This window comes from Schistocerca gregaria, chromosome 4 (genome assembly GCF_023897955.1).
Source record: "Schistocerca gregaria isolate iqSchGreg1 chromosome 4, iqSchGreg1.2, whole genome shotgun sequence".
In the NCBI taxonomy this organism is placed as follows: Eukaryota; Metazoa; Arthropoda; class Insecta; order Orthoptera; family Acrididae; genus Schistocerca; species Schistocerca gregaria.
Window position 1 is genome coordinate 489,338,437 of NC_064923.1, and position 24,337 is coordinate 489,362,773.

Sequence of the window (24,337 nt, forward strand, 5' to 3'; positions counted from 1 at the left end):
GTTGTAGCCATTACAAATAAATGTACTGACACAAATAACAAGGTGACATTACTGCACAGTCTAACATGACAGTCGCGACACTCACTGCTGTAAAAGTTGTTGCCGTTTAACAGATGGAGCGACACTAGCGCTCCAAGCGGCAGGTAAGGTGAACGTCAGACGCGTCGTAAGCATAATGTTTGTTTGCATACATTCCCTCGTAATAATCCGAATTACTTGAGTTATTTTGTTGCCTCCAAGAGTTTGTGTAGTATCAGAAGGCATATACTTTTCTAAAAATGATTCTAAAATAAGCGCAAGTATGGACAAAAACCATGAATAGAGTGGCAAGCTACAACAAATTCGTGAAGAAACACTTGTCGACATTGGACACAATTGCAGGTTACCACGTTGATATCAAAAGAATATAAACACACAGAGTCACTCGTAAGAAGCACAGACATGTACCTGTACATGCAAAAGCGATCGACAGCTCGTTTATCGTTCTGTAGGCCTACTCAAAACAGCATTTTCTACCAAGGAATAAAACTGTACAATAAATTACCAAAAGAGATTAAAGAAATTTCAAAAATACACTTATTTAAGAAGGCAGCTAAAAAGTACCTGTTATGCAATACATTTTATACATTGAAGGATTACTTAGATAAAGCAGAGTAGGGGTTTGATAAAAAATGTTATACAAACAAATAATAATAATAATGATGATTATAAAACATCCAATATTCCACATAACACCTTCACTTTATTATTTTTCTTCTTTTTTCCTTTCTAGAGACACTCTCCCCCCAAGCTATGCATAGCACAATACTAACACCTCTTCCTCTTTCTGAGCTCAACATCTCACTCATTATGAAGGGATGCTGACTCAGTTTTTCAGGATAGCAAATGGGAACTTGCAGTACAGAAAATGGCCCAAGGATCACCTGTGTGTGTGTGTGTGTGTGTGTGTGTGTGTGTGTGTGTGTGTGTGTGTATGTAGTGAGTGAAGTGTTATGAAACAATGTGTGTATAGTGTGTGCAGTGACTGATAGTGAAATATGAGTGAATAGTGTGGCATTACATTATTTAATGAGTTATTTGTAAATAAATTATTGTATACCAGGAGTAAAATCTAATGATTGTCTCTAACTAGGAGTCTGTAAATATATGTGTATACGAATTAGCTTCTTGTAAATTGATCTAAGCTTGTAAATACTTTGACATGTCCTATATCTTTGTAAAAAGAGATCTACGGATGAATAAAACTACTACTACTACTACTACTACCACTACTACTGTGTTTGTGATTGTCGCCTGTTGCCTCAAGTACGACCTTCATCTTTATAATTCTAAGTTGGACAAGCAAATACCAAATAGTGGGAGAAATATGTTGAAAACATTATAATGAGCTGATTACATTACATTTTACGAAAAACCAAATATTTGAATTATTTTCAAACAATCGGTCAGTAGCCACTTTCCTTGTCCCGTAATAGTTTCGCTCTAAGTCTAGCGATCTGCACATTCTGACACTTCACACACTTTTGTAAGACAAGAGCAGCTGCCTGTAACCTAACCACTTCATCGTCAATGCAGGTCTGTGTTGATGATTCACACGTATCTGACACTGATACGCGGAGAGTTGAACTGGCTGCTTCTGTGTCACAGGATTGTTTTACAGCTTTAGATTGACTGTCAAATCTTTGTGGCAATTTCCTCTTCATTATCAGTTGAGGTGGCTTATTCGGAATGTCAAACAGTGTGAATACTGCATTCCAAATGGGTGTGTTATTGTGTGCGTTCAAGAACTGGTTTTGTTCGAAATGTAGCGAACAAAACCTAATATTATTATGCAGGTAAACTGGGTCTTTCTTGACAAGGTCTTCTAGTCTGCTATTAACTAGCCATTTTCTACTCCTAAAACGAAACATTCATCATTTATACACATATAGTTTGCAAGTGAATTCTGACGATACAGTTTAGTAACATGATGGTATATACTTCTCGGGATCCTTAGGAAACCTAAAAAAGACAGCTGTGGTGTCTTCTTCCTGTTGTTGCTGCAATTTATTGGGCTACAAATGTTCCCGATGGTAAAAACCATCGTATAAATCAAAATAAACAATCACTATTCGCTTTCAGGGTCGCGCCGAACTCACAGTTCAACCTACCGGCCGCTTGGGGCGCTGCTGGCGTTGTAGGCAACATAATCGAGGCGAAGTGTCGCGACTTAATGTTAGACTGTGATTACTGTAACACATATCCAGTTTGTCAAATCATTACAAGATAATAAAATGACCGATTTTGTGAAATGTGAGAAATTATTTCCAATTGCATAATCATTATCTCAAAGATCGATTCGTAACTACGAATGGCATGTAATGCAACCATAGATCCAACTGCCGCACAGATAATGTGATGATGAAATTAGTACTCACCATCTTCTCGCTGTCGGACTGTGATGGATCTGAACATGGAAGTTTATTACGAAACGGTCTATAATGCAGTCCCTACTAATTTCTTGTTGATAGTTCTCAGTGTGTTATTTTTCTGCGTACTTCATGCAGTCTGCCCATGCAGAAATCGTGATGCTCTCGATCGTTGCATATGTAAGACTCTCAACAACTGCAATTTTAAAGGCACTGTTCTTTCTTCCAACATAAGCTTTCAACTGCGCCCAAGTCACTCGGTGGGATTGTAATGACGGTGGCATGGTAGTAATCTAATTAGTTGATGCCCACGTTGTTTAACGATCTCATTTATCTCATACGTATGGTGCGCTAGATCATTTGTGTTGGCAAGCAGCATCAGTTCTGCTCTGGTTTGTGACGGATTATGAGGGATATTATTACTCGATAACCAATCGATAATATCTGATTTCCTGGTATGGGAAGTATGGACTTGGTTCAGTTGCACTGAGTAAATACGGTACAGGAGTTGTCCACCATAGTAACTGAATTTGAGTGGATGTATGACAATGATTATTTTTTAAACTATTGTTTAACTACACTGTGTGTCATCTCGCCTTGGAAATCCTCAGAGCTGTTTGATTTTGAAGCCTGAAGTATTAGTTTACACTCAGGAATTACCCTATGTCCGCTGACTCTACATGTGTGATAATAAGTAGAACACTTGTACATACTGAAACTGTATGACTACCAAACCTATCACACATTTTCCGACACATTGACCTTGTATGGTTTTGGTTCACAGATGATATAATAAAGTCAATATGTTGCAGTCTCTCGAATCTCCTGCAGTCTTCTTAAAAATAGAGTCCTTGCAGCTAAAATATCATTTATCTCCACAAGGAATTTTTATCGATCATTCATATTTTGATGTCAAAAGCCAGCGTCCATTAATATTTGTAGCACTGTCCATTGACTGCCGTTAAAAATCCAAGTTCTCTCTCATTTGTGAATTTAAATTGTCTGCAGTCGAGTACTCGCCCTCGGGTACAAATAAAAAAATTTTTGATGTAAAATGTTCTTGGAGCAATGTCAAGATTGCCTACTTCCTTCTTAATACTGCGTCACTTCCCTGGCGATTTAAAAGATGCTAATCCATTTACTTTAATAGATGCATCCAGTTTGTTGGAGATACGCATTATGCAGTCTCACACCAAACATTTCAGCTATTCTCACCTGGACGATGTCAGCACTGGGGCGAGCATCTCATGGTGGTGAGTCATCTCCTTCTCTTTTCTAGTAGTTGTACATTCTCAACACTATAGCTCTTTCTTGCTTGTGCAGCACTGGCGCTTTTCTGATCTATCTGCCATAACGAACACCACATGACAATATAATCGTCCAACCATGTACACTAGTCCAACTATGTGCACTAGAGGAACACTCACCATTACACGTTCAAAGCACACTCAGCAACATGCGAAACAGACTGAAGAGGTGGAATGACACTGTTGGCTGGGGCGTCATGTGGTACACTGTCCCTTGTTGCTCCACATCACCCCACCATCTGCAGTCTTAGTTGCACACAGCTATAGTAACAGATGAGCAAGAGAAAGTAGCATGTCTTCAGATGCTGAATCCATTAGAAGATAACATTTTGTGTATAGATAGCTCAGATTGTGACTACACCTGGGATATCGGTATAGATGAGCATTATGTGAAAGAATTGAGGATGAATCATAAAAGGGATCATCATCTTTCTGAACATAATTTATTAAACAGTGCTGATGCCAATGACAGTGTGGAACTAAGGAAGACAACCATTAACCAAAGACAAAGGCTCAATTGCAATTGTCAGTGAGCCTAAATCTAAGAAAAACAATATCAGTCATACATTGTTCAATCAAGTATAACATATAATGTCACATATCTCCAGAAACAAGGAATGAAGTTGGACACAAGTGCTAGAAACTGATTAGATAAATGAAGAATATACCACCTTAGTTTTAACTGGATTGGATTTTTTGGAATGATGGTTTATGTTTAAAAGAGGTGAATAGAAACTTTCATGCTGAACTAAATTTGGAGCTATGTGTGTGGTACCCCATCCTAATACCTTTCATTATATTTATAATTTTGATGGTGGGTATATTGTTTGATATGTGTACTGTAAATATTTTTTTCTTTAATGAGGCTTAATAAGGCACTTTAGGAAAATGTAGATTATTGTACACTCCTGGAAATTGAAATAAGAACACCGTGAATTCATTGTCCCAGGAAGGGGAAACTTTATTGACACATTCCTGGGGTCAGATACATCACATGATCACATTGACAGAACCACAGGCACATAGACACAGGCTACAGAGCATGCACAATGTCGGCACTAGTACAGTGTATATCCACCTTTCGCAGCAATGCAGGCTGCTATTCTCCCATGGAGACGATCGTAGAGATGCTGGATGTAGTCCTGTGGAACGGCTTGCCATGCCATTTCCACCTGGCGCCTCAGTTGGACCAGCGTTCGTGCTGGACATGCAGACCGCGTGAGAAGACGCTTCATCCAGTCCCAAACATGCTCAATGGGGGACAGATCCGGAGATCTTGCTGGCCAGGGTAATTGACTTACACCTTCTAGAGCACGTTGGGTGGCACGGAATACATGCGGACGTGCATTGTCCTGTTGGAACAGCGAGTTCCCTTGCTGGTCTAGGAATGGTGGAACGATGGGTTCGATGACGGTTTGGATGTACCGTGCACTATTCAGTGTCCCCTCGACGATCACCAGAGGTGTACGGCCAGTGTAGGAAATCGCTCCCCACACCATGATTCCGGGTGTTGGCCCTGTGTGCCTCGGTCGTATGCAGTCCTGATTGTGGCGCTCACCTGCACGGCGCCAAACACGCATACGACCATCATTGGCACCAAGGCAGAAGCGACTCTCATCGCTGAAGACGACATGTCTCCATTCGTCCCTCCATTCACGCCTGTCGCGACACCACTGGAGGCGGGCTGCACGATGTTAGGACGTGAGCGGAAGACGGCCTAACGGTGTGTGGGACCGTAGCCCAGCTTCATGGAGACGGTTGCGAATGATCCTCGCCGATACCCCAGGAGCAACAGTGTCCCTAATTTGCTGGGAAGTGGCGGTGCGGTCCCCTACGGCACTGCGTAGCATCCTACGGTCTTGGCGTGCATCCGTGCATCGCTGCGGTCCGGTCCCAGGTCGACGGGCACGTGCACCTTCCGCCGACCACTGGCGACAACATCGATGTACTGTGGAGACCTCACGCCCCACGTGTTGAGCAATTCGGCGGTACGTCCACCCGGCCTCCCGCATGCCCACTATACGCCCTCGCTCAAAGTCCGTCAACTGCACATACGGTTCACGTCCATGCTGTCGCGGCATGCTACCAGTGTTAAAGACTGCGATGGAGCTCCGTATGCCACGGCAAACTGGCTGACACTGACGGCGGCGGTGCACAAATGCTGCGCAGCTAGCGCCATTCGACGGCCGACACCGCGGTTCCTGGTGTGTCCGCTGTGCCGTGCGTGTGATCATTGCTTGTACAGCTCTCTCGCAGTGTCCGGAGCAAGTATGGTGGGTCTGACACACCGGTGTCAACGTGTTCTTTTTTCATTTCCAGGAGTGTATTTATTTTTGGATTGTCAAAGTTGCACTGTGTTGTTGAACTGAATGGTTCTTAACAGTTGTGGTGGAAATATAGGCTGATCATTCATGCTAACTTTGACCACCTACAATTTTTCCAGTACTTCCTCTGTATTATAGAAAATGTGCTGTATTAGTTAATATGTAACTACCTTGCACAAGCCTCAATGTTCACTAACATAAATGTCGCATAAGTAAAATAAAAGTCATGAATCTCACATCTGAAACTGAAAATCAGTGAAAGTATACCTGGCTTACAGTTTTTCTCTTAGGAATGTAACTTTTAATTGCCGCCCATGCCAATGCTATTATATTCAGACAGTAGCAAAAAGGTGGCATTCTAATGACTGTTCACCGATGTGGTTTTGCCACCTCATAGATTTTGTATAGGGGGAACAGTGGTTGTGGAGAGATATTAGTTCCACAAGCTCCACCTTTTCAGAATTACAACTTCATCATTGTGACAATGCAAGAAATCAGTCATCTCTACCTTTCGTTTTCCCATGGTAGGCTTCTTGCTAAAAGAAACAGTACAGTCAGGTGCATTATCAAGAACAACAGTTTATGGTTACTGTAATATTTATTTGTTTCAGTCTTTTGTGACCCTTACCTATACAGGTTTCGTTTGTATGGTATTCTAATCATCTTCAGATATGTTGAGGTTGTGTATCCTGGGTAAATTTGTAACAAATGTTGTTTATTATGTTTAAAATTTGCAGCATGTCATGTCAAACACCATTATTATACATGATCAATGGACAAACTAAAAAAACAAAACATTTAGTATTTTATCCATACTCAGCAGCTGTAGTTGTGTATAACGAAATAATAAGTAACCAATTACATAAACGAAATTTAATTTCTTTACAAATTTCGGTCCGTTAGTGCCCTTCTTCAGAAGTTTATACCTATCGCATAATTGACGAGTGTCGACAATAAATTGCCTACAGCAAAATGCTGAGGTCATGTGTACTTCCTGTTGCCTGTTCACATTTACCCTACACACTCTCAAGCACGCTTGGGCAAGACCACTTTGGTCTTGGCTTGGGCAAGCACACTAGCATCAGAGTGCTTGTCAAGGACGCAGTTACGTGCAAAAAAAAAAAAAAAAATTAAATGATCGTTTGGCGTTGTTGGGCGGGAGGCTCCATCCAGGGAAGTTAGGTTGCCGGGTTGCAAGACGTTTTTAGGCGACGCCACATTGGGTGATTTGCGTGACGGTGATGATGAGGACAACACACCACCTAGTCTGCTAGTGGAGTAAATGTGCAAGCGGGCCGGGAATCGAACCCTGGTTCTGCTGCACGGTAGGCAAACACATTACCACCCAGCTAAGCTGGTGGAGACGCCTTAAGTTGCACCACTAAGAACCCGGAGTTCACATATGCAACTACAATATGTCAGTAGTTGTGGCGAAACTTTTGTTGCGTATGTGAAACCAGGTGTATCCACAATACAATAGAAAGACCTGTTGTGATTATTCAGTAAATAAAGACAGAAGAATGTTTCCGTAAACATTTTATTTTCTTGGATCATAAATTAGTATTTTATTGAGAACTGCTTAATAATTTCCACGTATACGGAGAGAAGTTTGGTTGTTTTTCATTGTTTCAAATGAAAAAGAAATACATTTATAGTGAGATTTCGCTACAGTACTTTAGAATCGATACAGTACGTAGTGGTCCTCTAGTCGGTCGAGTCGTCACGCGCAAAGGCTATAGGGAAAAAATCGTCGGCTGTTCTCCTCCATCTTTCTGCAAGGGCAGAACAGTCGAAATGGCTCTACTCTCCATCCGTTTAGCCGCTGCTGTGGCGAAACATTTGCCTGCGGCTACGCCTCAGGTATTTAAGAACATGAACAGCGGACTTTACGACTATTAAAACTTATTATTCATGTTTTTTTGATGTTTTCTGATGTTCCTAATTGTAAAACGAAATACCGGATTACGTACTAAAAAGTTACTGTGGTTTCTGAAAAAAGAAGTTTGGCTATTAAATGTACAGAAACTATAGTGAATAATTTCGAAAAAGAGAAACTTGATTAAATGAAGGATATATGATTAAATGATGGTGCCAGTTGTAAGGGCCGGTTGGTGGGCGCAATGGAAGGGTAGTGTGGTTATGCTAGCATAATTGCCGTTAAATTTGTTATCCAAATAGCAGTTCAGAGTTAAGTGTATGAAGTATTCTGTAAATCGTCAAGATTTAACGAGATTATGGAGACTATACGAAACAGTGAATTTCGCAATTTACGTAAGTGTGTGTGTGTGTGTGTGTGTGTAGAGATTAGGTTTTAGGTTAGACGTCTAATCATACGCAGTTAGCAACAAATAGAACTACGGTGAATTTACGTTAGGGAGTGTCACTGTATTTGTATTTCAAGAAAATGGGGTTTCTTTAGATGTAACTAATTTGCATAGTTTTATCTGAAAAGTAGAGTTAAATTTAAGAAAGGTAGTACCATGTTTGGACGAGACAAGACTTTCCAGCCCATTTTGGACTCTTAATGGGTGATATTTAGTAGACTCACTGCACTCGTATTCAGTTACGAGGTTGGAGTCCATACAGAATCCAATCTTTGGTTAGTCACATACCGTCTGTACTAAATGTTCATATTTGTTGCCAGACGAAGTTAGAAAAAGACATCTTTCTTTGGTGTGAACGCGGTTTAAGAAGTTATTGTTCGACCGTATACTCTGTGAGAAGAGCAGTGGTGAAAATTCCATTTTTGTAAATACTGATTTAATAAATATTCTTCAGATACTTGTCATAACTTTCTCTCAAAGAACCGTAAACTGGGTCAATCATAGGAATATGCTTAGCAACTCACATGCTTAATGTGCACAAGATCTTACAAATTGTGATTGGAGAAACTTATTTTGCTTCCCATGAAAGAAAAACTGATATAATCAGTGCATGTGCTTGTACTGTTTTCACAATTACCTGACAGCTTAAGTGCTGTTAGAAGAGAAGAAAATAATGTAGGTGAAAGATAATCTTCTAAAAATTGTTCTGATTTTAATTGGAGTTTAGGGCTAGTTTTAGGAACTAATAAAATCCGAAACATCTCTCTGTAAGTCTTTTTTTCTAGTCTAGTACTTGGTTTACATGCCCTCCATGGAGAAAATTTTAGCATTAAAATAGTCTGTAGAAATGGGGACTTTTCTTTGGTCCCAGTAACTTGTGCTTGAACTGGAAAAATATTAAAAGGCAATCTTGGAAGGTGAACCTATATTGCTGATGGTCCTTTCTTCAATTGGTACTCCTATGTAATAATACTTGCACCATTTACATTTAATTTATGTTTCAATAAACACTTGTGTATGAAACCAAAACCTGTTTGATTTATAAATCAAAATTTGGTAATCAGCTCCCCTCACTTTTTCTCCTGCTGTTCCTGTAACATTAGTTCAAACTTAGGCAAAGAAAATTTTCAGGTACTGTGCACTTGAGAAATGTTATGCATATGCCATTGCATTTATGCTTTGGTTGTTAAAATACATGTGGGGAACATCTGTTGCGGCCAATATAATAGATCAACAGAGAGCTATCCATTCTAAGAAATTCAGTGGTGAAAACAAATTTATAGGTAGGTGCATAAATTGCCATATCGGTTTTTGGGGCTTTTCATTAAGATCAAATTGTGATAAGAAAAATTTTTCAACTTGGTGTATACAGTAATAAGATGCTGGAAACGGGTGGGGAGGGGATAGAAGATACAAAATTAGCATTCAGAGAAGAATTAAAGTGCACTCCTTTTTTACATCACTTGCATAGTGTTGTGTTGGAATGGGAGCAGTTTTTTACCTTAGTGACTTCATGCAGCTCCCCCTGCCACTACCTAAAAGCCCCACCAGATGAAACTACTTATCCTTCTATTCACTGACAGTTCATCTTGTTTCTGCAGAACTGTTTAAAAGGTATTTTGCTTCAGTGTGAATATCAGTGAAGTGGAAATAGAATTGTTTGTACATTCAGAGATTTAAACTACTCTTGGTGGTAAAGTAAAATTCCATGTGAACAAAAGTTACTGGCAGTCACTGAATAGACTGGTTCTGCTTAGTAGCACAGAGTTTGGTTGCAAAATTAAATGCAGGACATCTTGGTACCTCTCAGAACCCTGAAAAATCTAAGAATAAAAACGGTCTTTTTAATGTCATCAGGCCATTGTAAATAGCAAATATTTCACACAAAACTTGGAAATTTTACTTTCAGGAATGCAGGGAAGGTAATATACCTAGTTGTCAGATAGCTCTACCTGATCTGACAAGAGTTTCTGTATGCATGTAACTGACTCTTGTATAGAGAAAAAATATGGTCCAAATGAAACTCAAAATTTCTCACACCAAAACAATGTTTGAAAAAGCCTTTGTCCCTTGCTGCTACGGTTATTAGTGTTTGATGCCCACAAATGAACTTAAAAAAAAAAAAAAAAAAAAAAAAAAAAAAAAGTTTGTGTGTCCTGTATTCAGTTGAAGATGTCAGTTTCCTCTTTGCTAAAATTTCTCTTTGAGATTCAATCTTAGTAATCTCCTGCTCGACCACAATGTCAGCACAAATTACTTCATTTGAGCCATTTTGAAAACAGCCAGGAAATGTTCAGATTGCTTGTGGGGGGGGAAACACTAACTGACCTCTGAACATGACGGTGAGGGATGAAAGTATAATCTTTGTGTCTTTGAGAACATGGCTTCATTTTTAGTATTATGCTGTTGTTCAAATGCAGTTTACTCACAGTGCTCAGGTATGGTGAAATTTGCTTTCTCTAACAAAAAATGTAATACAAATTACTTTAATCACGTTTTATTTGCTCTGTATAACAGCAAACTTTAAATGAATGTAATCTGTTTCAGATAAGTGGTTTAACATGGCCTGCAGCACAGATAACAAACCGCAATATCCATGTTTCATGCAGTCAGCGTGCTGCGGAAATATCCTCAATTTTGGAGGAGAGGATACTTGGTGCTGCTCCAAAGGTGAGTGCAGCATTTAGTGGCTCTTAGTATAATGGAATAAATAGTGTTGAAAAACTGATTTGAACAGTATTTTCACTGTTGGCACTGTATTTTATGAATTAGTGGGTACTCTTATGTCACAAATGCTAGATAAGCTACTTGAAAATGTCATTTGAATAGTTACTGGTTTAAACAGAAACTAAATTTAGAAATTGTTTTGTCGTGAAAGTTCACAGTACTGGATGCAGTCTTATAATTATACTGACTCATTCACAGTAAACTAACGTACTGCCATCTAATAAGTAGTTGCTTTGTATTGCACAGGTAGTCGTTACTTGTAATTGACTCGCTACAATACTAGCTACTGCACAGTTGTAGCCATCGCATGCTAACTCGAAAGCATTAGCATGTGGGATTATAGTCAGCTTGAGGCACCAAAATCTGCCATGTAGAATATAGTGGTAATGACAGGGCAGCTACGAAGGAATGTAAAGATTGAATGTACCAGTTAGTTCCACAAGAACCTTTTCTTAGTAAAATTGAAGCTTCATTACCCACAAAACTTTTTTGTTCTAGGCTGATTTAGAAGAAACGGGGAGAGTCTTGAGTATTGGAGATGGTATTGCTCGAGTCTATGGTCTGAAAAATATACAGGCCGACGAGATGGTGGAATTCTCTTCGGGTTTGAAGGTCAGGTTCAAAATAATATTCGTGTGATATAAATACAGTACTTTGTGATTTATGGATTACTAATTTGAAATCCATTTTTTCTTTTTTGCAGGGTATGGCCCTGAACTTGGAACCAGACAATGTTGGTGTTGTAGTATTCGGTAATGACAGGCTTATAAAGGAAGGGGACATTGTTAAACGAACGGGTGCCATTGTAGATGTACCTGTTGGAGAGGAACTGTTAGGACGTGTTGTGGATGCTTTGGGAAATCCCATTGATGGCAAAGGGCCATTGAAGGCCTCAAAGAGGTCACCCTTGTTTGATTGTTATTAGTCTTACTAGATGCAAATTAGAATTACTGTATTAAAACTGAAATGTTTGCTCAAATGTTGCCTTTTTCTTTACAGGTTGAGAGTTGGAATCAAGGCTCCAGGAATCATTCCTCGTATCTCTGTGAGGGAACCTATGCAGACAGGAATTAAAGCTGTAGATTCTCTGGTGCCTATTGGACGAGGTCAGCGAGAACTGATTATTGGAGACAGGCAGACTGGGTAGGTAATTGTAAGATAACTACTTCTGAGAATTCAGAAGAGGTAATAGTATAGACTGATAGATGCAATTTTGTTCATTGTGATCATTATTTAAAGCCAGAAACAGGCTGTTCCTTAGGTTGCTTGAATCACATAAGTGCTCACTGTGCTTGTTGTGATGGAAGACCACTGGTGTTCAGGTTTCACACAAGACAGTACTTCCATTGGCAATCTCTGCTGATACCAGAAACTTTGAATGTATCAGAAACAATACCAGGGTGGATATGCACTGGGACAACTGGGAAAGACCCAGAAATGTTTAGAATTTAAGATATTACGAATGGTGGTTTGAAAAGTGTTACTTTCAAAGTAAATTCAATTTTATGCAAGGTGAACTATGTTAGGTATGAGAATGTCCTTTGAGTTTCTTAAATAAGTGTTTGAGCCTTGTTCAAAGCTTAACGTTTTGAAGACTCGACATTTGTCATTATTTAAATTTTTCTCACACATTTGTGTGATGTATCTCAAAGTGTAACACATGCAAACAAGACAAATACTATAGATGAAAGCTTAGCTTCTCTTGCAACTACACTATATACTTTAATTTAAAACATTAATTTTCCTATTTGTGTTCATGAATTTTAAGTGATGTTGCTATTGGCTGACTGCATCATGTACCCTATGCTCTAAAGATATGTTGTCATCGGCTGGTGAGATCACGTGACATAGGCTGACTGGTTTACAAAAGTGTAACAATCTTGATTTCACTAACATGCTGTGATTGGTGGAGCTCAAATACATGCTTTTGTAATACGAAAATAGGTGGTTCAGTTTATAAACTTGGAAGTTCTATGCTGGTGTATAAAATGTAAACCATTTGAAGGATTGATAAGTTTAACAGTTCCAAGGGAAAGCTTACTGTCATATACACAGACAAACTCTGTTTTCACCTGGGAAAAAGTGTACTATCAAATGGGAAATGAGGTGAAAATGTGGGAGTTTTTCCTTGTCCCTGTATACACCCTTCAATACCCATCCCAATTTCACAAGAGCGGAAGGGCTGGCTAGTGCTATCATTCAGGGGATGAAATTACTGGTACTGCCAATAAAATAAATTAATAGCTTTCAAAATGTGATGATTATTCTTTCTCAAGGATACAAGGGTTACTTGGGTAATGCAGGAAAGATAGTTGGGAGAATTCCCTCAAAACCTCAGTCGGTTTTCACTTCAGGTGACAGAAGGGGCAGAGTGAGAAGTGAAGATTTGTTAAATAGAAAATAAAGTATAATAACCAATGAGAAAGAATGGGAATTAGTTGTTCTTGTGGTCTTCATTCCAAAGACTGGTTTGATGCAACTCTCCATGCTACTCTATCCTGTGCAAGCTTCATCTCCCAGTACCTACTGCAACCTACATCATTCTGAATCTGTTTAGTATATTCATCTCTTGGTTTCGCTCTAAGATTTTTTACCCTCTGCGCTGCCCTCCAATACTAAATTGGTGATCCCTTAATGTCTCAGAGCATGTCCTACCAACCGATCCCTTCTTCTAGTCAAGTTGTGCCACAAATTTCTCTTCTCCCCAATTCTATTCAATACCTCATTAGTTATGTGATCTACTCATTTAGCCTTCAGCATCTTTCTGTAGCACCACATTTGAAAGCTTCTATTCTCTTCTTGTCCAAACTATTTATTGTCGATGTTTCACTTTCATACATGGCTACACTCCATACAAATACTTTCAGAAATGACTTCCTGACACTTAAATCTATACTCGATGTAAACAAATTTCTCTTCAGAAACGCTTTCCTTCCCATTGCCAGTCTACATTTTATATCTTCTCTACTTTGACCATCATCAGTTATTTTGCTCCTGATATAGCAAAACTCCTTTACTACTTTAAGTGTCTCATTTCCTAATTTAATTCCCTCAGCATCACCTGACTTAGACTACATTCCATTATCCTTGTTTTGCTTTTGTTGATATTCATCTTACATCCTCCTTTCAAGGCACTTGTCTATTCTGTTCAATTGCTCTTCTAGGTCCTTAGCTGTCTCTGACAGAATAACATCATCAGCGAAACTGGAAGTTTTAATTTCTTCTCAATGGATTTTAATTCCTACTCGGAATTTTCTTTTGATTCCTTAACTGCTTGCTCAATATAGAGATTGAATAACATCGTGGAGAGGTTACAGCCCTGTCTCACTCCCTTCCCAATCACTACTTCCCTTTCATACCCCTTTACTCTTATAACTGCCACCTGGTTCCTGTACAAATTGTAAATGGCCTTTCGCTCCCTGTATTTTACCCCTGCCACCTTCAGAATTTGAGAAAGTTTTGCAGTCAACATTGTCAAAGGCTTTCTCAAAGTCTACAAATGCTAGAAACGTAGGTTTGCCGTTCCTTGATCTATTTTCTAAGATAAGTCATAGGGTCAGTATTGCCTTGCGTGTTCCAACATTTCTACGGAATCCAGACTGATCTTCCCCGAGGTCGGCTTCTATCAGTTTTTCCATTCGTCTGTAAAGAATTTGTTAGTATTTTGCAGCCGTGGCTTATTAAACTGATAGTTTGGTAATTTCTACATGTCAACACCTGCTTTCTTTGGGATTGGAATTATTATATTCTTCTTGAAGTCTGAGGGTATTTTGCCTGTCTCGTACATCTTGTTCTCAGTAATTGGTAAGACAAAATAAAAATAAATAAAAGCTAATATTTCTAGAAATGTAGCCCCCTTAGGTCTTTACTGGACAGAATTTTACTTGTAATTTCGACAAGTTTCCTGTGTTGGATTTTCATTTTCAGGTACTCAGTATTTTTCTTATTCATGATGCCAGTGTGTAGATTTTCTTAACGGTATAAAGACTTTTAGGGTGGTAATTGTGAAGAGAAGTTGAAATTAAAGTTCATTTGTTCCCTGAGTCAGGGAGAAAGCTATGTAGTGGTCACAACAGATGGTATGAGATAGCTGCTGTCACAGTTGGCCCAGGTTCTGATGGGGTGGGATAATCCTGTGACAGTGCTAGAGTAGGAAGTGCTGTGCAAGTGAATTGGCCAAGTCTGCACCTAAGTCGTCTTCTGAGATATGATCCCTGTGGCAAGAGATCAGGAGTGGCATAGGTATGGCCTAGGGTGTGGTGTTGTGTAGGTTGGGTGGGTGATGGAACACTGCATTAGGATGAATGGGAAGGGTCTTCAGTAGGATGTACCTCATTTCAGGGCATGAAACCCTATTGAAAGAAGTTTCAATTGTTCCAGTCAGGGATATTGGATGATGGAGTGGTCATTTGTAGCTGATAGTCTGCGAAGACCGGAGAGACATTGTGTATTGTGCAAGTGTGTTCTTGTCACTCTAGATACATTGTCCATGGGAGAGACTTTTGGTTATGGAATCTGTCAAAATGCAGGTATTGTTAATTGGTTAGTATTTGGTCCAATCCAGGCCATGTGTGTCACAGTGAAATTGAACCAGACTAGGGGTTTGGAGTTTGGAAGGCTAGGAAGGTTTCCTTTAGAAGGCCCTTTTTTGTTTCTGCCTTAAAGCTCAATGTGTCAGCTTTTGAGTGCTTGTCTCCTTCACGATGGCAGGAACAGCTGTAAGCTAGTTAACATTCAGAAATGTCAACTGAACTCAAACTTGCTTACATGAACATGTGAGGTTTGAGTGATTGGCAGTGTGTGCCAGAAAACAGTTGCTGCTGTAATGTGCAGCTACCATGATGTAGGAAGCATGTGCTTGGTGTTTGATCTGCTCATATGGTTTTTTCACATTTGTGCTTGGAATTTGTGTGTTGGGTGTTGTCATTGACCATGTGCAGAAATTGCGTTTGTCAGAGGGCAACGGAGTTAAGGTATTTCTGGTAATTGTTTCATCAGTAACAGATGAGGAATGCAAAATAAGGCTCCAGTTCCTGGCATAATATTCATTTCAAAAGTAGACTGCAACTCAGGGTTCCCTGATGTTTTGCTATATTGTGATAACATAATTTCTTATACATACCTTGCAATACTGTTATGTAGCATTTCCAATCAAGTTTACAACTACACAGCACTGCAAAAGTTGATAAGAATTGATATAAATTTTCTGCAAAAGTAAAAAATAGTTGCTTGTATACACCAGAACTAAGGGAGTAAGTTATTTCATGATGTCAGACTGTATGACAAATTTACTAGGTTATCTGTGAAACCAAGAAACTGTACTAAAAGTTCATATTCTACCCCAGGAATAAAGACATGTGGGGAGTTAAAATGATAAAACATGAGTGGCCAGTCTTATAATTTGTCAAAGAATGACATTCTATAAATTTAAGACACAAGCAACACAAATTAAAAAATGTCAGATGTTGAGGGGGGGGGGGGCAGAAGTGTTCTGTGATTGATACTACTGATCAAATTTGTGTACTTGTTCATCTAAAAACGAAAATTTATGTCTGTGTTATGTCTATATTGTTAGATCTGAACATTGTCATCAAAAAGAAACAGGACATTAGGTAACTCAGAAAGCATAGGAAGTTGGTAAACAATACTGAAACGCATAGTTCAGCTTAAAGTAGACATTTGTATGTCCAGATTCATGCTGAAGTACCTGGTATTAAGCTTTTCAGTGTGATTTTTGAGAATGCCAATTTTGTTGGATTAGCTGTACTGAATTCTCATGTTGCGTTCTTTATTATGGCAGTATTCCACATGTGCCACAAAATGAAAATACACATGTAAAATATCATAAAAGCCAAATGCCTTCAGCAGACTGACAGAACTTCAATGTTCTGCAAGACTATTGCTTGAATGCTAACAATATTGAAATAAAATAAAATCAGAAAACTGAAACTAATATTTTTGAATCTGGAAACTTGAGTGCTCCAGAAAAAATTTTCTGGGTGGCATCTGTCTGCCTGCTGCTACTGCCCAGCTAGCAGCTGCACTTAAAGTAGCTGGGGTGGGAGAAGGTGCTGTTGATACGCAACTGCATCTCTGTGCATATGCACGAACTTGTTGACAACTGCTCACATGAGCATTTGGTATTACCATGCCTAACAGTGTTGCTGTTAAATGTTCATTGTGCAAGTGAGATTTTGTGATTTTTGTACGTTCTTGCTTTCATGAACATGAATTTGCAAAAGTACCTTCAGAAAATGAGTTTGGGTTACCATTGTATATTATTTGTGTAATGGTTTCAATAAGAATAGTACTGAGGATGGTGTGCAATGAGTTGTTAAGATTTAGGGCTTTGAGGTAATGAACACCCTATTGAAGTTCAGGTGGACCCACAAAGTGCCTGCTAGTGTAGATTTGCAATTTTTTATGCACAGTTGTCATTTATGCCCATTTTGTTAAATTTGTACAGTGTCAAATTAACTAAAATTATTACAGATGTACATATTTCCTGTAATGCAACAATTTTGGGGACTTTAATTTGAACATTTGTAATAAAAGCCTTTGGTTTTCTAAAGTAACTGCAAATTTCAGATGACTTTCTCATGCCTTTATTTATATTTTTGATCTGCTATGTCTAAAAGTTTGTACCACATCTTTGGTTTGATGAATACTTTGCCTGCAACCTGATGCTAAAGAGATTTTGTGGTCTTCTCTGGGGAAGATGTGCATAGCTTAACTTCTTATAAACTATTTTTTAATTCAAAGGAAATACTTTAAGTTGGAATTCTGTTACAGCAAAACAGCCTTGGCTATTGACACAATTATAAACCAGAAACGATTCAATGATGGCGAAGATGAGAAAAAGAAATTGTACTGCATTTATGTGGCTATTGGTCAGAAAAGATCAACCGTTGCTCAGATTGTGAAGAGGCTGACAGATTCAGGTACTGCAGCACTACATGGATATATTTGGTATTTATATTTGAGTGATTGTATTGTAATGTAGAGCTTTTGTGGATGATGTTAATAAGTTTTATTTTATTTATCACAGGTGCTATTGGTTATTCAGTCATTGTATCTGCTACTGCATCTGATGCTGCACCTCTGCAGTATTTGGCACCATATTCAGGATGTGCTATGGGAGAATTCTTCCGTGATAATGGAAAGCATGCGTTGATCATCTATGATGATCTGTCAAAGCAGGCTGTAGCCTATAGACAGGTAATACTTATCAGAGTTGTCATTTATTATACAGTATCTTTACTTTGAATGTATACAATCATACAAAAGGGAAATTTGAAATAATGCTCTTACTTCAGATGTCTTTGCTGCTGCGGCGACCACCTGGCCGTGAAGCCTATCCTGGTGATGTGTTCTACCTACATTCGAGGTTATTGGAGAGAGCTGCCAAAATGAATGATGCACATGGTGGAGGCTCACTTACTGCTTTGCCTGTCATTGAGACACAGGTAAGACTCCAAGCAATGCCAATTGAGTGTCTCTTTGATAGTGACAGCTGTTTTGCTGTGAATGCTATTTAGATACAAAAATATTCACATTTTTAAGTTAAAAGCTTTTGTAAAAGCTTGGAGTTAGCTGTTGGCTGTGATCTGCCACTTCATAAACATAACACTTTGAAAAAAGATGATGATGATGATGATGATGATGATGATGATGATGATGATGATGATGATGATGATATGTTTGCTTAAATTGAGAGCTTATTAATTATACAGTAGTGTACAATGTTCTGATAACTGTTGAATTCTTTCAGGCAGGAGATGTGTCTGCATACATTCCAACAAATGTGATTTCGATAACAGATGGTCAGATATTCTTGGAAACTGAATTGTTCTACAAGGGTATCCGGCCAGCAATCAATGTAGGGTTGTCTGTGTCTCGTGTAGGCTCAGCTGCTCAGACAAGAGCAATGAAACAGGCAAGTATTTGTCAGCAGAAATGTATCTTGATGTACCAGTGAATATAGCAGACTGACACCTTAGGAGTTAATATGTTGAAATTTTCATTAAACGAAATGCTTTTCTGAATTGCTGATTAAATGGCACAGTTATGGTTTGTAAAACCTTCACATGACCTGTATTGTATTTTAAAACAGGTCTTGGCTTGACTGCTGTCAGTTTGGGTGAATGTATGAAAATTGAGTGTACAGGTTAGTATTCTATTACAGGTTGCTGGTTCCATGAAGCTGGAATTGGCTCAGTACCGAGAGGTCGCAGCTTTTGCCCAGTTCGGTTCAGATCTGGATGCTGCAACTCAGCAACTGCTGAACAGGGGTGTGAGGTTAACGGAGCTTCTGAAACAGGGACAATATGGTATGTATGGCAGTGTTTGTTGTCATCTGGGAATGTCAGACTGGCTTATTGTAGTGATGTGCAAAGAGAATGTTGGACAATATGGAAACTAAATGCCTCAATTTTTCTTTACTGTCTTAATACAGAACAGGATCATCTAATGAAAATCTTAAGTCAGGTTCAGATTGTTCCCTGAAATTGATTTGTGCATTGGTTAAATTAACTATTAGTTGATAGCCTGAGTATTTTCCCAACAGTGGTGACATTATTTACATGTGATACTGTTTGTGTCTAACAATGCAAGGGACAAATGCCACATAAAGTAAAATAGGTACTTCGTTTATAAAAGTGTTATTAGTGTACTGTATCTGTTAGTTTGTTGTTCTGTTGCAGTTCCAATGGCAATTGAGGAACAAGTTGCAGTTATTTACTGTGGAGTGAGAGGTCACCTTGACAAACTGGACCCCTCAAAAATCACTGCCTTTGAAAAGGAGTTCTTGCAACACATAAAGTAAGTATTGTTTCACTCTATGGAAATTGCAGTTTGGGATAATGACAATATGTGGTCATCTGAGGTAGAGATCTTGAACAGCATGGGATAATGACAATATGTGGTCATCTGAGGTAGAGATCTTGAACCTGTTTAAAAATAAATGAAGATGAAATTGGTGATATGTGAAATTGGCCTGACAGTGCCAAAAATAATGTGACCTTCCCAATGTCACTTCACTTCTGTGGGAAATGTCGAAGTTGTAACTTGCTTTGAGGATGCAGCTGGTCATTTATGTGGATGAGTCATGAGGGGGGGGCAGCTTTTATTGTTTGGCCTTTTAAGGGGCACAAGTCGTCTGTAATGCCTTTCTGCATCAAACCATTATTTTGGCCCATGCTAATACCACATAAAAAATTACTCAGTGTATGTCCAATAAAGGATCATTCTGTGGTTATGGATGTAACATTTATGCAATTTACATTGAAGTATTAACATGAAAATTAAAAAAAAAAAACTGGCATGACTGTTATATACAGTGAAAATTTAAAGATGCATATTGTGCTGATTTGCCACCAAACAAAAGAACAGTAAGTGTTAGATATAACAAAACCTTTACTTTTCATAGAATAACCATAAAGCAGATAGCACCTAAGTATCTTCCAGTGGTTTTCCTGTTCCCGTGCAGAGCATCAAAGTGTAATATGCTTTAGTTGTTTCTGCAGTTGAAAATGATAAAGTATAAACATTACTGCAGCATGTAATGTATGGCAAATAATTACAATCTCAACTTGAGCCAATTTTTAATGTAAAGTGAGTATAGCCAGTGTAGAATGAATTGACAATTTTTCTGTAGGACATTTCTTATTGTTAGTAAATTTTGTTTGGATCTCTTCTAACTTGCACAAAGTGTGAATTATGGAGGGCTAAGAATTAGGCAACATCTTCTAGATCTGATGCTGTGTAAAAATGTTGCTCAAAGTGAGTTCAGCCAGCAGGCTTCTAGTGTCCATTCACTTAAATTATTTCATAAAGCCCATAAGAATTCTTGTTTGATATTTATTAAGTGATGTTAAATTTCTTTTCCAGGACAACTGAATCTGCATTGTTGGCCAACATTGCAAAGGAAGGAAAGATCACTGATGAGATCGATGTAAAACTGAAGAAAATTGTGACAGATTTTGTTGCAAACTTTCAGGGTTGAAAGCCCGTAAGACTGTAGGCAAAAACATTATTTAAAAATCTTGTGCAGCATTTAGGTGTGAGAAACTGTGAGAAAGAGCCAGCTTTATATGTTCAAACTGATTTTTTTCAGTTGAAGTATTGTGTACCTGTGGAATTAGAATACTGCCACTGTAAAGTAATTGTTTCATTGTTAATAAAATTTACTTCCCCTAAAGAGCTTCAATTTGTTGATAACACAACAAACTTTCGCAAGAGAAGATATAGGTGACACTTCTAGTAGTCCTCAGCAAAATACTGTCATTATACTGGTCAAACTCTTGTTTTTAATAACTTGTATATAGTAGTCCTACACATTCAGAGAATAAATGGTCTGGAAAACTGTTTAAATTTAGTCTGTGTTTAGTATAACCTGTGACATGTATAATCACAAATTTTGATAAATTAAACAATGGAAAATAGAGGATGGAATAATTACAATATTAGAAGCTCAAATGCAGCTCTTGCACATCTGACCAGTTTGGCTGCTGAGGGGTGTGTGTGGGGGGGGGGGGGGGGGGGGGCTATTTGTGAGGAAAATGATACATTTCAGCAGTATGATTTGCTTCTTGCCTCTTGGCGAATAAAACAAAGAAGAGGCAAAATGTCTTTCCCGAATTCACTCCCGAGTTTATTTTTCAAACGAGAAGCAAACTCTTGGTGATGTGCTATCATTTGTGGTGCTCCGTCTGTCGCTACAGAATGGAGCTTATCCCACGGCAAATTCATATTGTCCACTGACTCACAAACAGCTTCAAAAAATGTCACTTCCTATTGCGGTGTAATCGAGTGGTACCATATCCAAGAGTTCTTAAGTTACTTGCAGCTCCACATCGACACCACGCACAAAGACTGCGAGCTGAGCATGGACCGATATGTTGGTGCCTTCAAGTACTAGCGAAAATACAACAAAGCTCTCCGCCTTTTTCCTGAGCTGTGTCTCTAAATCCTCTGCCACGTCCAGGATACGACGAGACACTGTTTGCTTACAAAACATGACCTATGTTTCATGTTTTGATACCCTCCGTATTACGAAACTGTTTTTAAACTTAAGTCCCCTGGTATGTCGATCTTATGCCTGGCTACCAGTTCTGTGCGTGCAACACCTTCTATCTGATCGTAGTGTGCTGCGTGAAGACATGTATGTCATTGTGTATTGTACCTCTTCGCACAATTAAATACTTCGACATACAAGACACTGCGGATGACATTCCCTGTGTGAATAGAAAGGTATCCTTCAATAGAGGTACAGGACTCCCGCGGCTAGTCATAGCTGTCATTGAACACGGATTATTGCGGCTGCATGCGGCCAGGGGGCAGTGAGTTCACTTTCCCCTCCGAGCTGCCGCAGTGAGTGCTCTGGCTCCCTGGAGCTCGGGTTGGAACAGCCTGCTTTAGAGTTTTGCCATAAGAATATGTATTAGATTGGTTGTCCTTGTAGCTTTACAGGACTTCCTTGTATGCTAATATTTTCACATAATTAAAAATGTATTTTGACACAGATATTTCAGCTTCTGGATGTTTAAATTAAATAGCTGTGTTAACCAAAATGTGTGCTGCAGATTGTACATGATGCAGTACTGGTTTAACATACGAAGTATGCAACACAACTGAAAATAAAATGTCACTCACTATAAAATTATGTAGTCATAAATTTTATATTTGCAACAAGTATTGGAACACTCCAGGGGTTTCATTCACTAGTTTCAGAGATAGAATTCTTGTCCTTTTTCCTTTGAGACAGTTTCACATTGAAGGTAGTGTGGTGATGAAATGTTAAAATATCAACATACAAAGAAGGTTAAAAATTTCGAATTGTCACTTGTTTACAAAAGTAGCAACAGAAAGCTTATATGGAAAATACATCATCATAAACATACCTTGTTTCTAGATCAGCACTGCTGATATTTTGCTACCAGGTGGCTTAAACACATTATTTGCAGTTGGACTGCTCTTAATGCAGGATTAAAGTTCTTCAAATTTTCAACATGTGTATATCAAGAAACTGGAGTTTGAGATAGTTTGAAATTGTACTGATACCACATAAGAGTAGGTCCAACGGTATGGATAGTTACCACTGTCCTGTTGAAAGAATTGTTCACTCCACACACCACCCTAGTGTGGTGGACAGTGATGGGACGGCGAGATGCGGCGACTCGAGCGCACCGAGAATTTCTCGAGCCTCTAGTGCTCAAGCAATTCTCGAAGCTCAAGAGAAATGGCTCGGCGGCGTGTGTCGCTGCCCGCCAGTTGGCTGCGACAACATACGCTGCGCTGCTGTTTTATGAATTGAATGCCGCCACTAGACAAACACGCTTGCTGTGCTCGTAACTAGTATGTCTGAGGTTTCATTTGAGTAAACTTGTTATTCAAATCAATATGGACACTCGAAAACGAACGTCATGGTGCCGGCAATACTTCACGGAGGATGGAGATAACGTTACTTGCAACATTTGTCGTAAAAATCTCCGTAATGTATAAAAAATACAACGGGCATGATTAGACATCTTAAACGGCACAATTTATTGGGCAATAATAATTTCATTAACACTAATTGGTGCCTGAAACCTTTAGCTCTCGAGACATTCCGTTTCCCAGAAAAGCATACAGCGCTAAATATTAGTGAAGTGTTAAATAACATGATTTCAAAATAGAACATTGAAAACAAAGTTGTAAGCATCACAACTGAGAACGCCAGTAACATGATGGCAGCTATAGAACTAATGCACAGTGGCAACATAGATATGCAACATGTGTCTTGTTTAGCACACACACCATCAATTTAGTTGTGAAAAGTTCTTTGAACAGCAACAGTGAGCTCTGTATAATGCGTGAAAAGGCATTTTAAACAAGTTGCAGTGCTAATGAAAAACTCAATGAGATCCAGGATCTAATGAAAAAACCTGTTCATAAATTGATTCAGGAAACCTTATGGAAAAATAAAACGTCCAGGTATTCAGGTGTAGAGGTCCTCACAGCTGACGAGTGGAGAATTTTGAGTGAATGTGTACTGGAGCCAAGTGAAATCTCAACTGAAAACTATACCTCTTTCGAAAGATATTCCAGTAATCAGGCAGCTAATCCTAACCATATGCAATGGGAAGTGGGCTCCACGACAGCACAAGAGCTACAGCAACATATGCACAACTCATTAATAGCCCGGCTAGGATTAATAGAAACAAAGTACATACCGTTGCCTCAGTTCTTGACCCAAGATTCAAAACGTT

General features: G+C 38.9%; 1 protein-coding gene across 1 annotated transcript; it reads left to right on the plus strand.

Moving 5' to 3' along the window:
* The first annotated feature begins 7,569 nt into the window (after positions 1-7,569).
* Positions 7,570-21,465, plus strand: LOC126365789 (ATP synthase subunit alpha, mitochondrial). Its single transcript, XM_050008365.1, has 12 exons — positions 7,570-7,899; positions 10,911-11,033; positions 11,589-11,702; positions 11,794-11,990; positions 12,090-12,233; positions 17,883-18,031; positions 18,139-18,308; positions 18,407-18,556; positions 18,862-19,026; positions 19,276-19,420; positions 19,793-19,910; positions 20,979-21,465. Exons 1-12 carry the CDS (start codon positions 7,672-7,674, stop codon positions 21,091-21,093), a joined length of 1,818 nt encoding a protein of 605 aa, XP_049864322.1. The 5' UTR covers positions 7,570-7,671; the 3' UTR covers positions 21,094-21,465.
* The last annotated feature ends 2,872 nt before the right edge of the window (positions 21,466-24,337 follow it).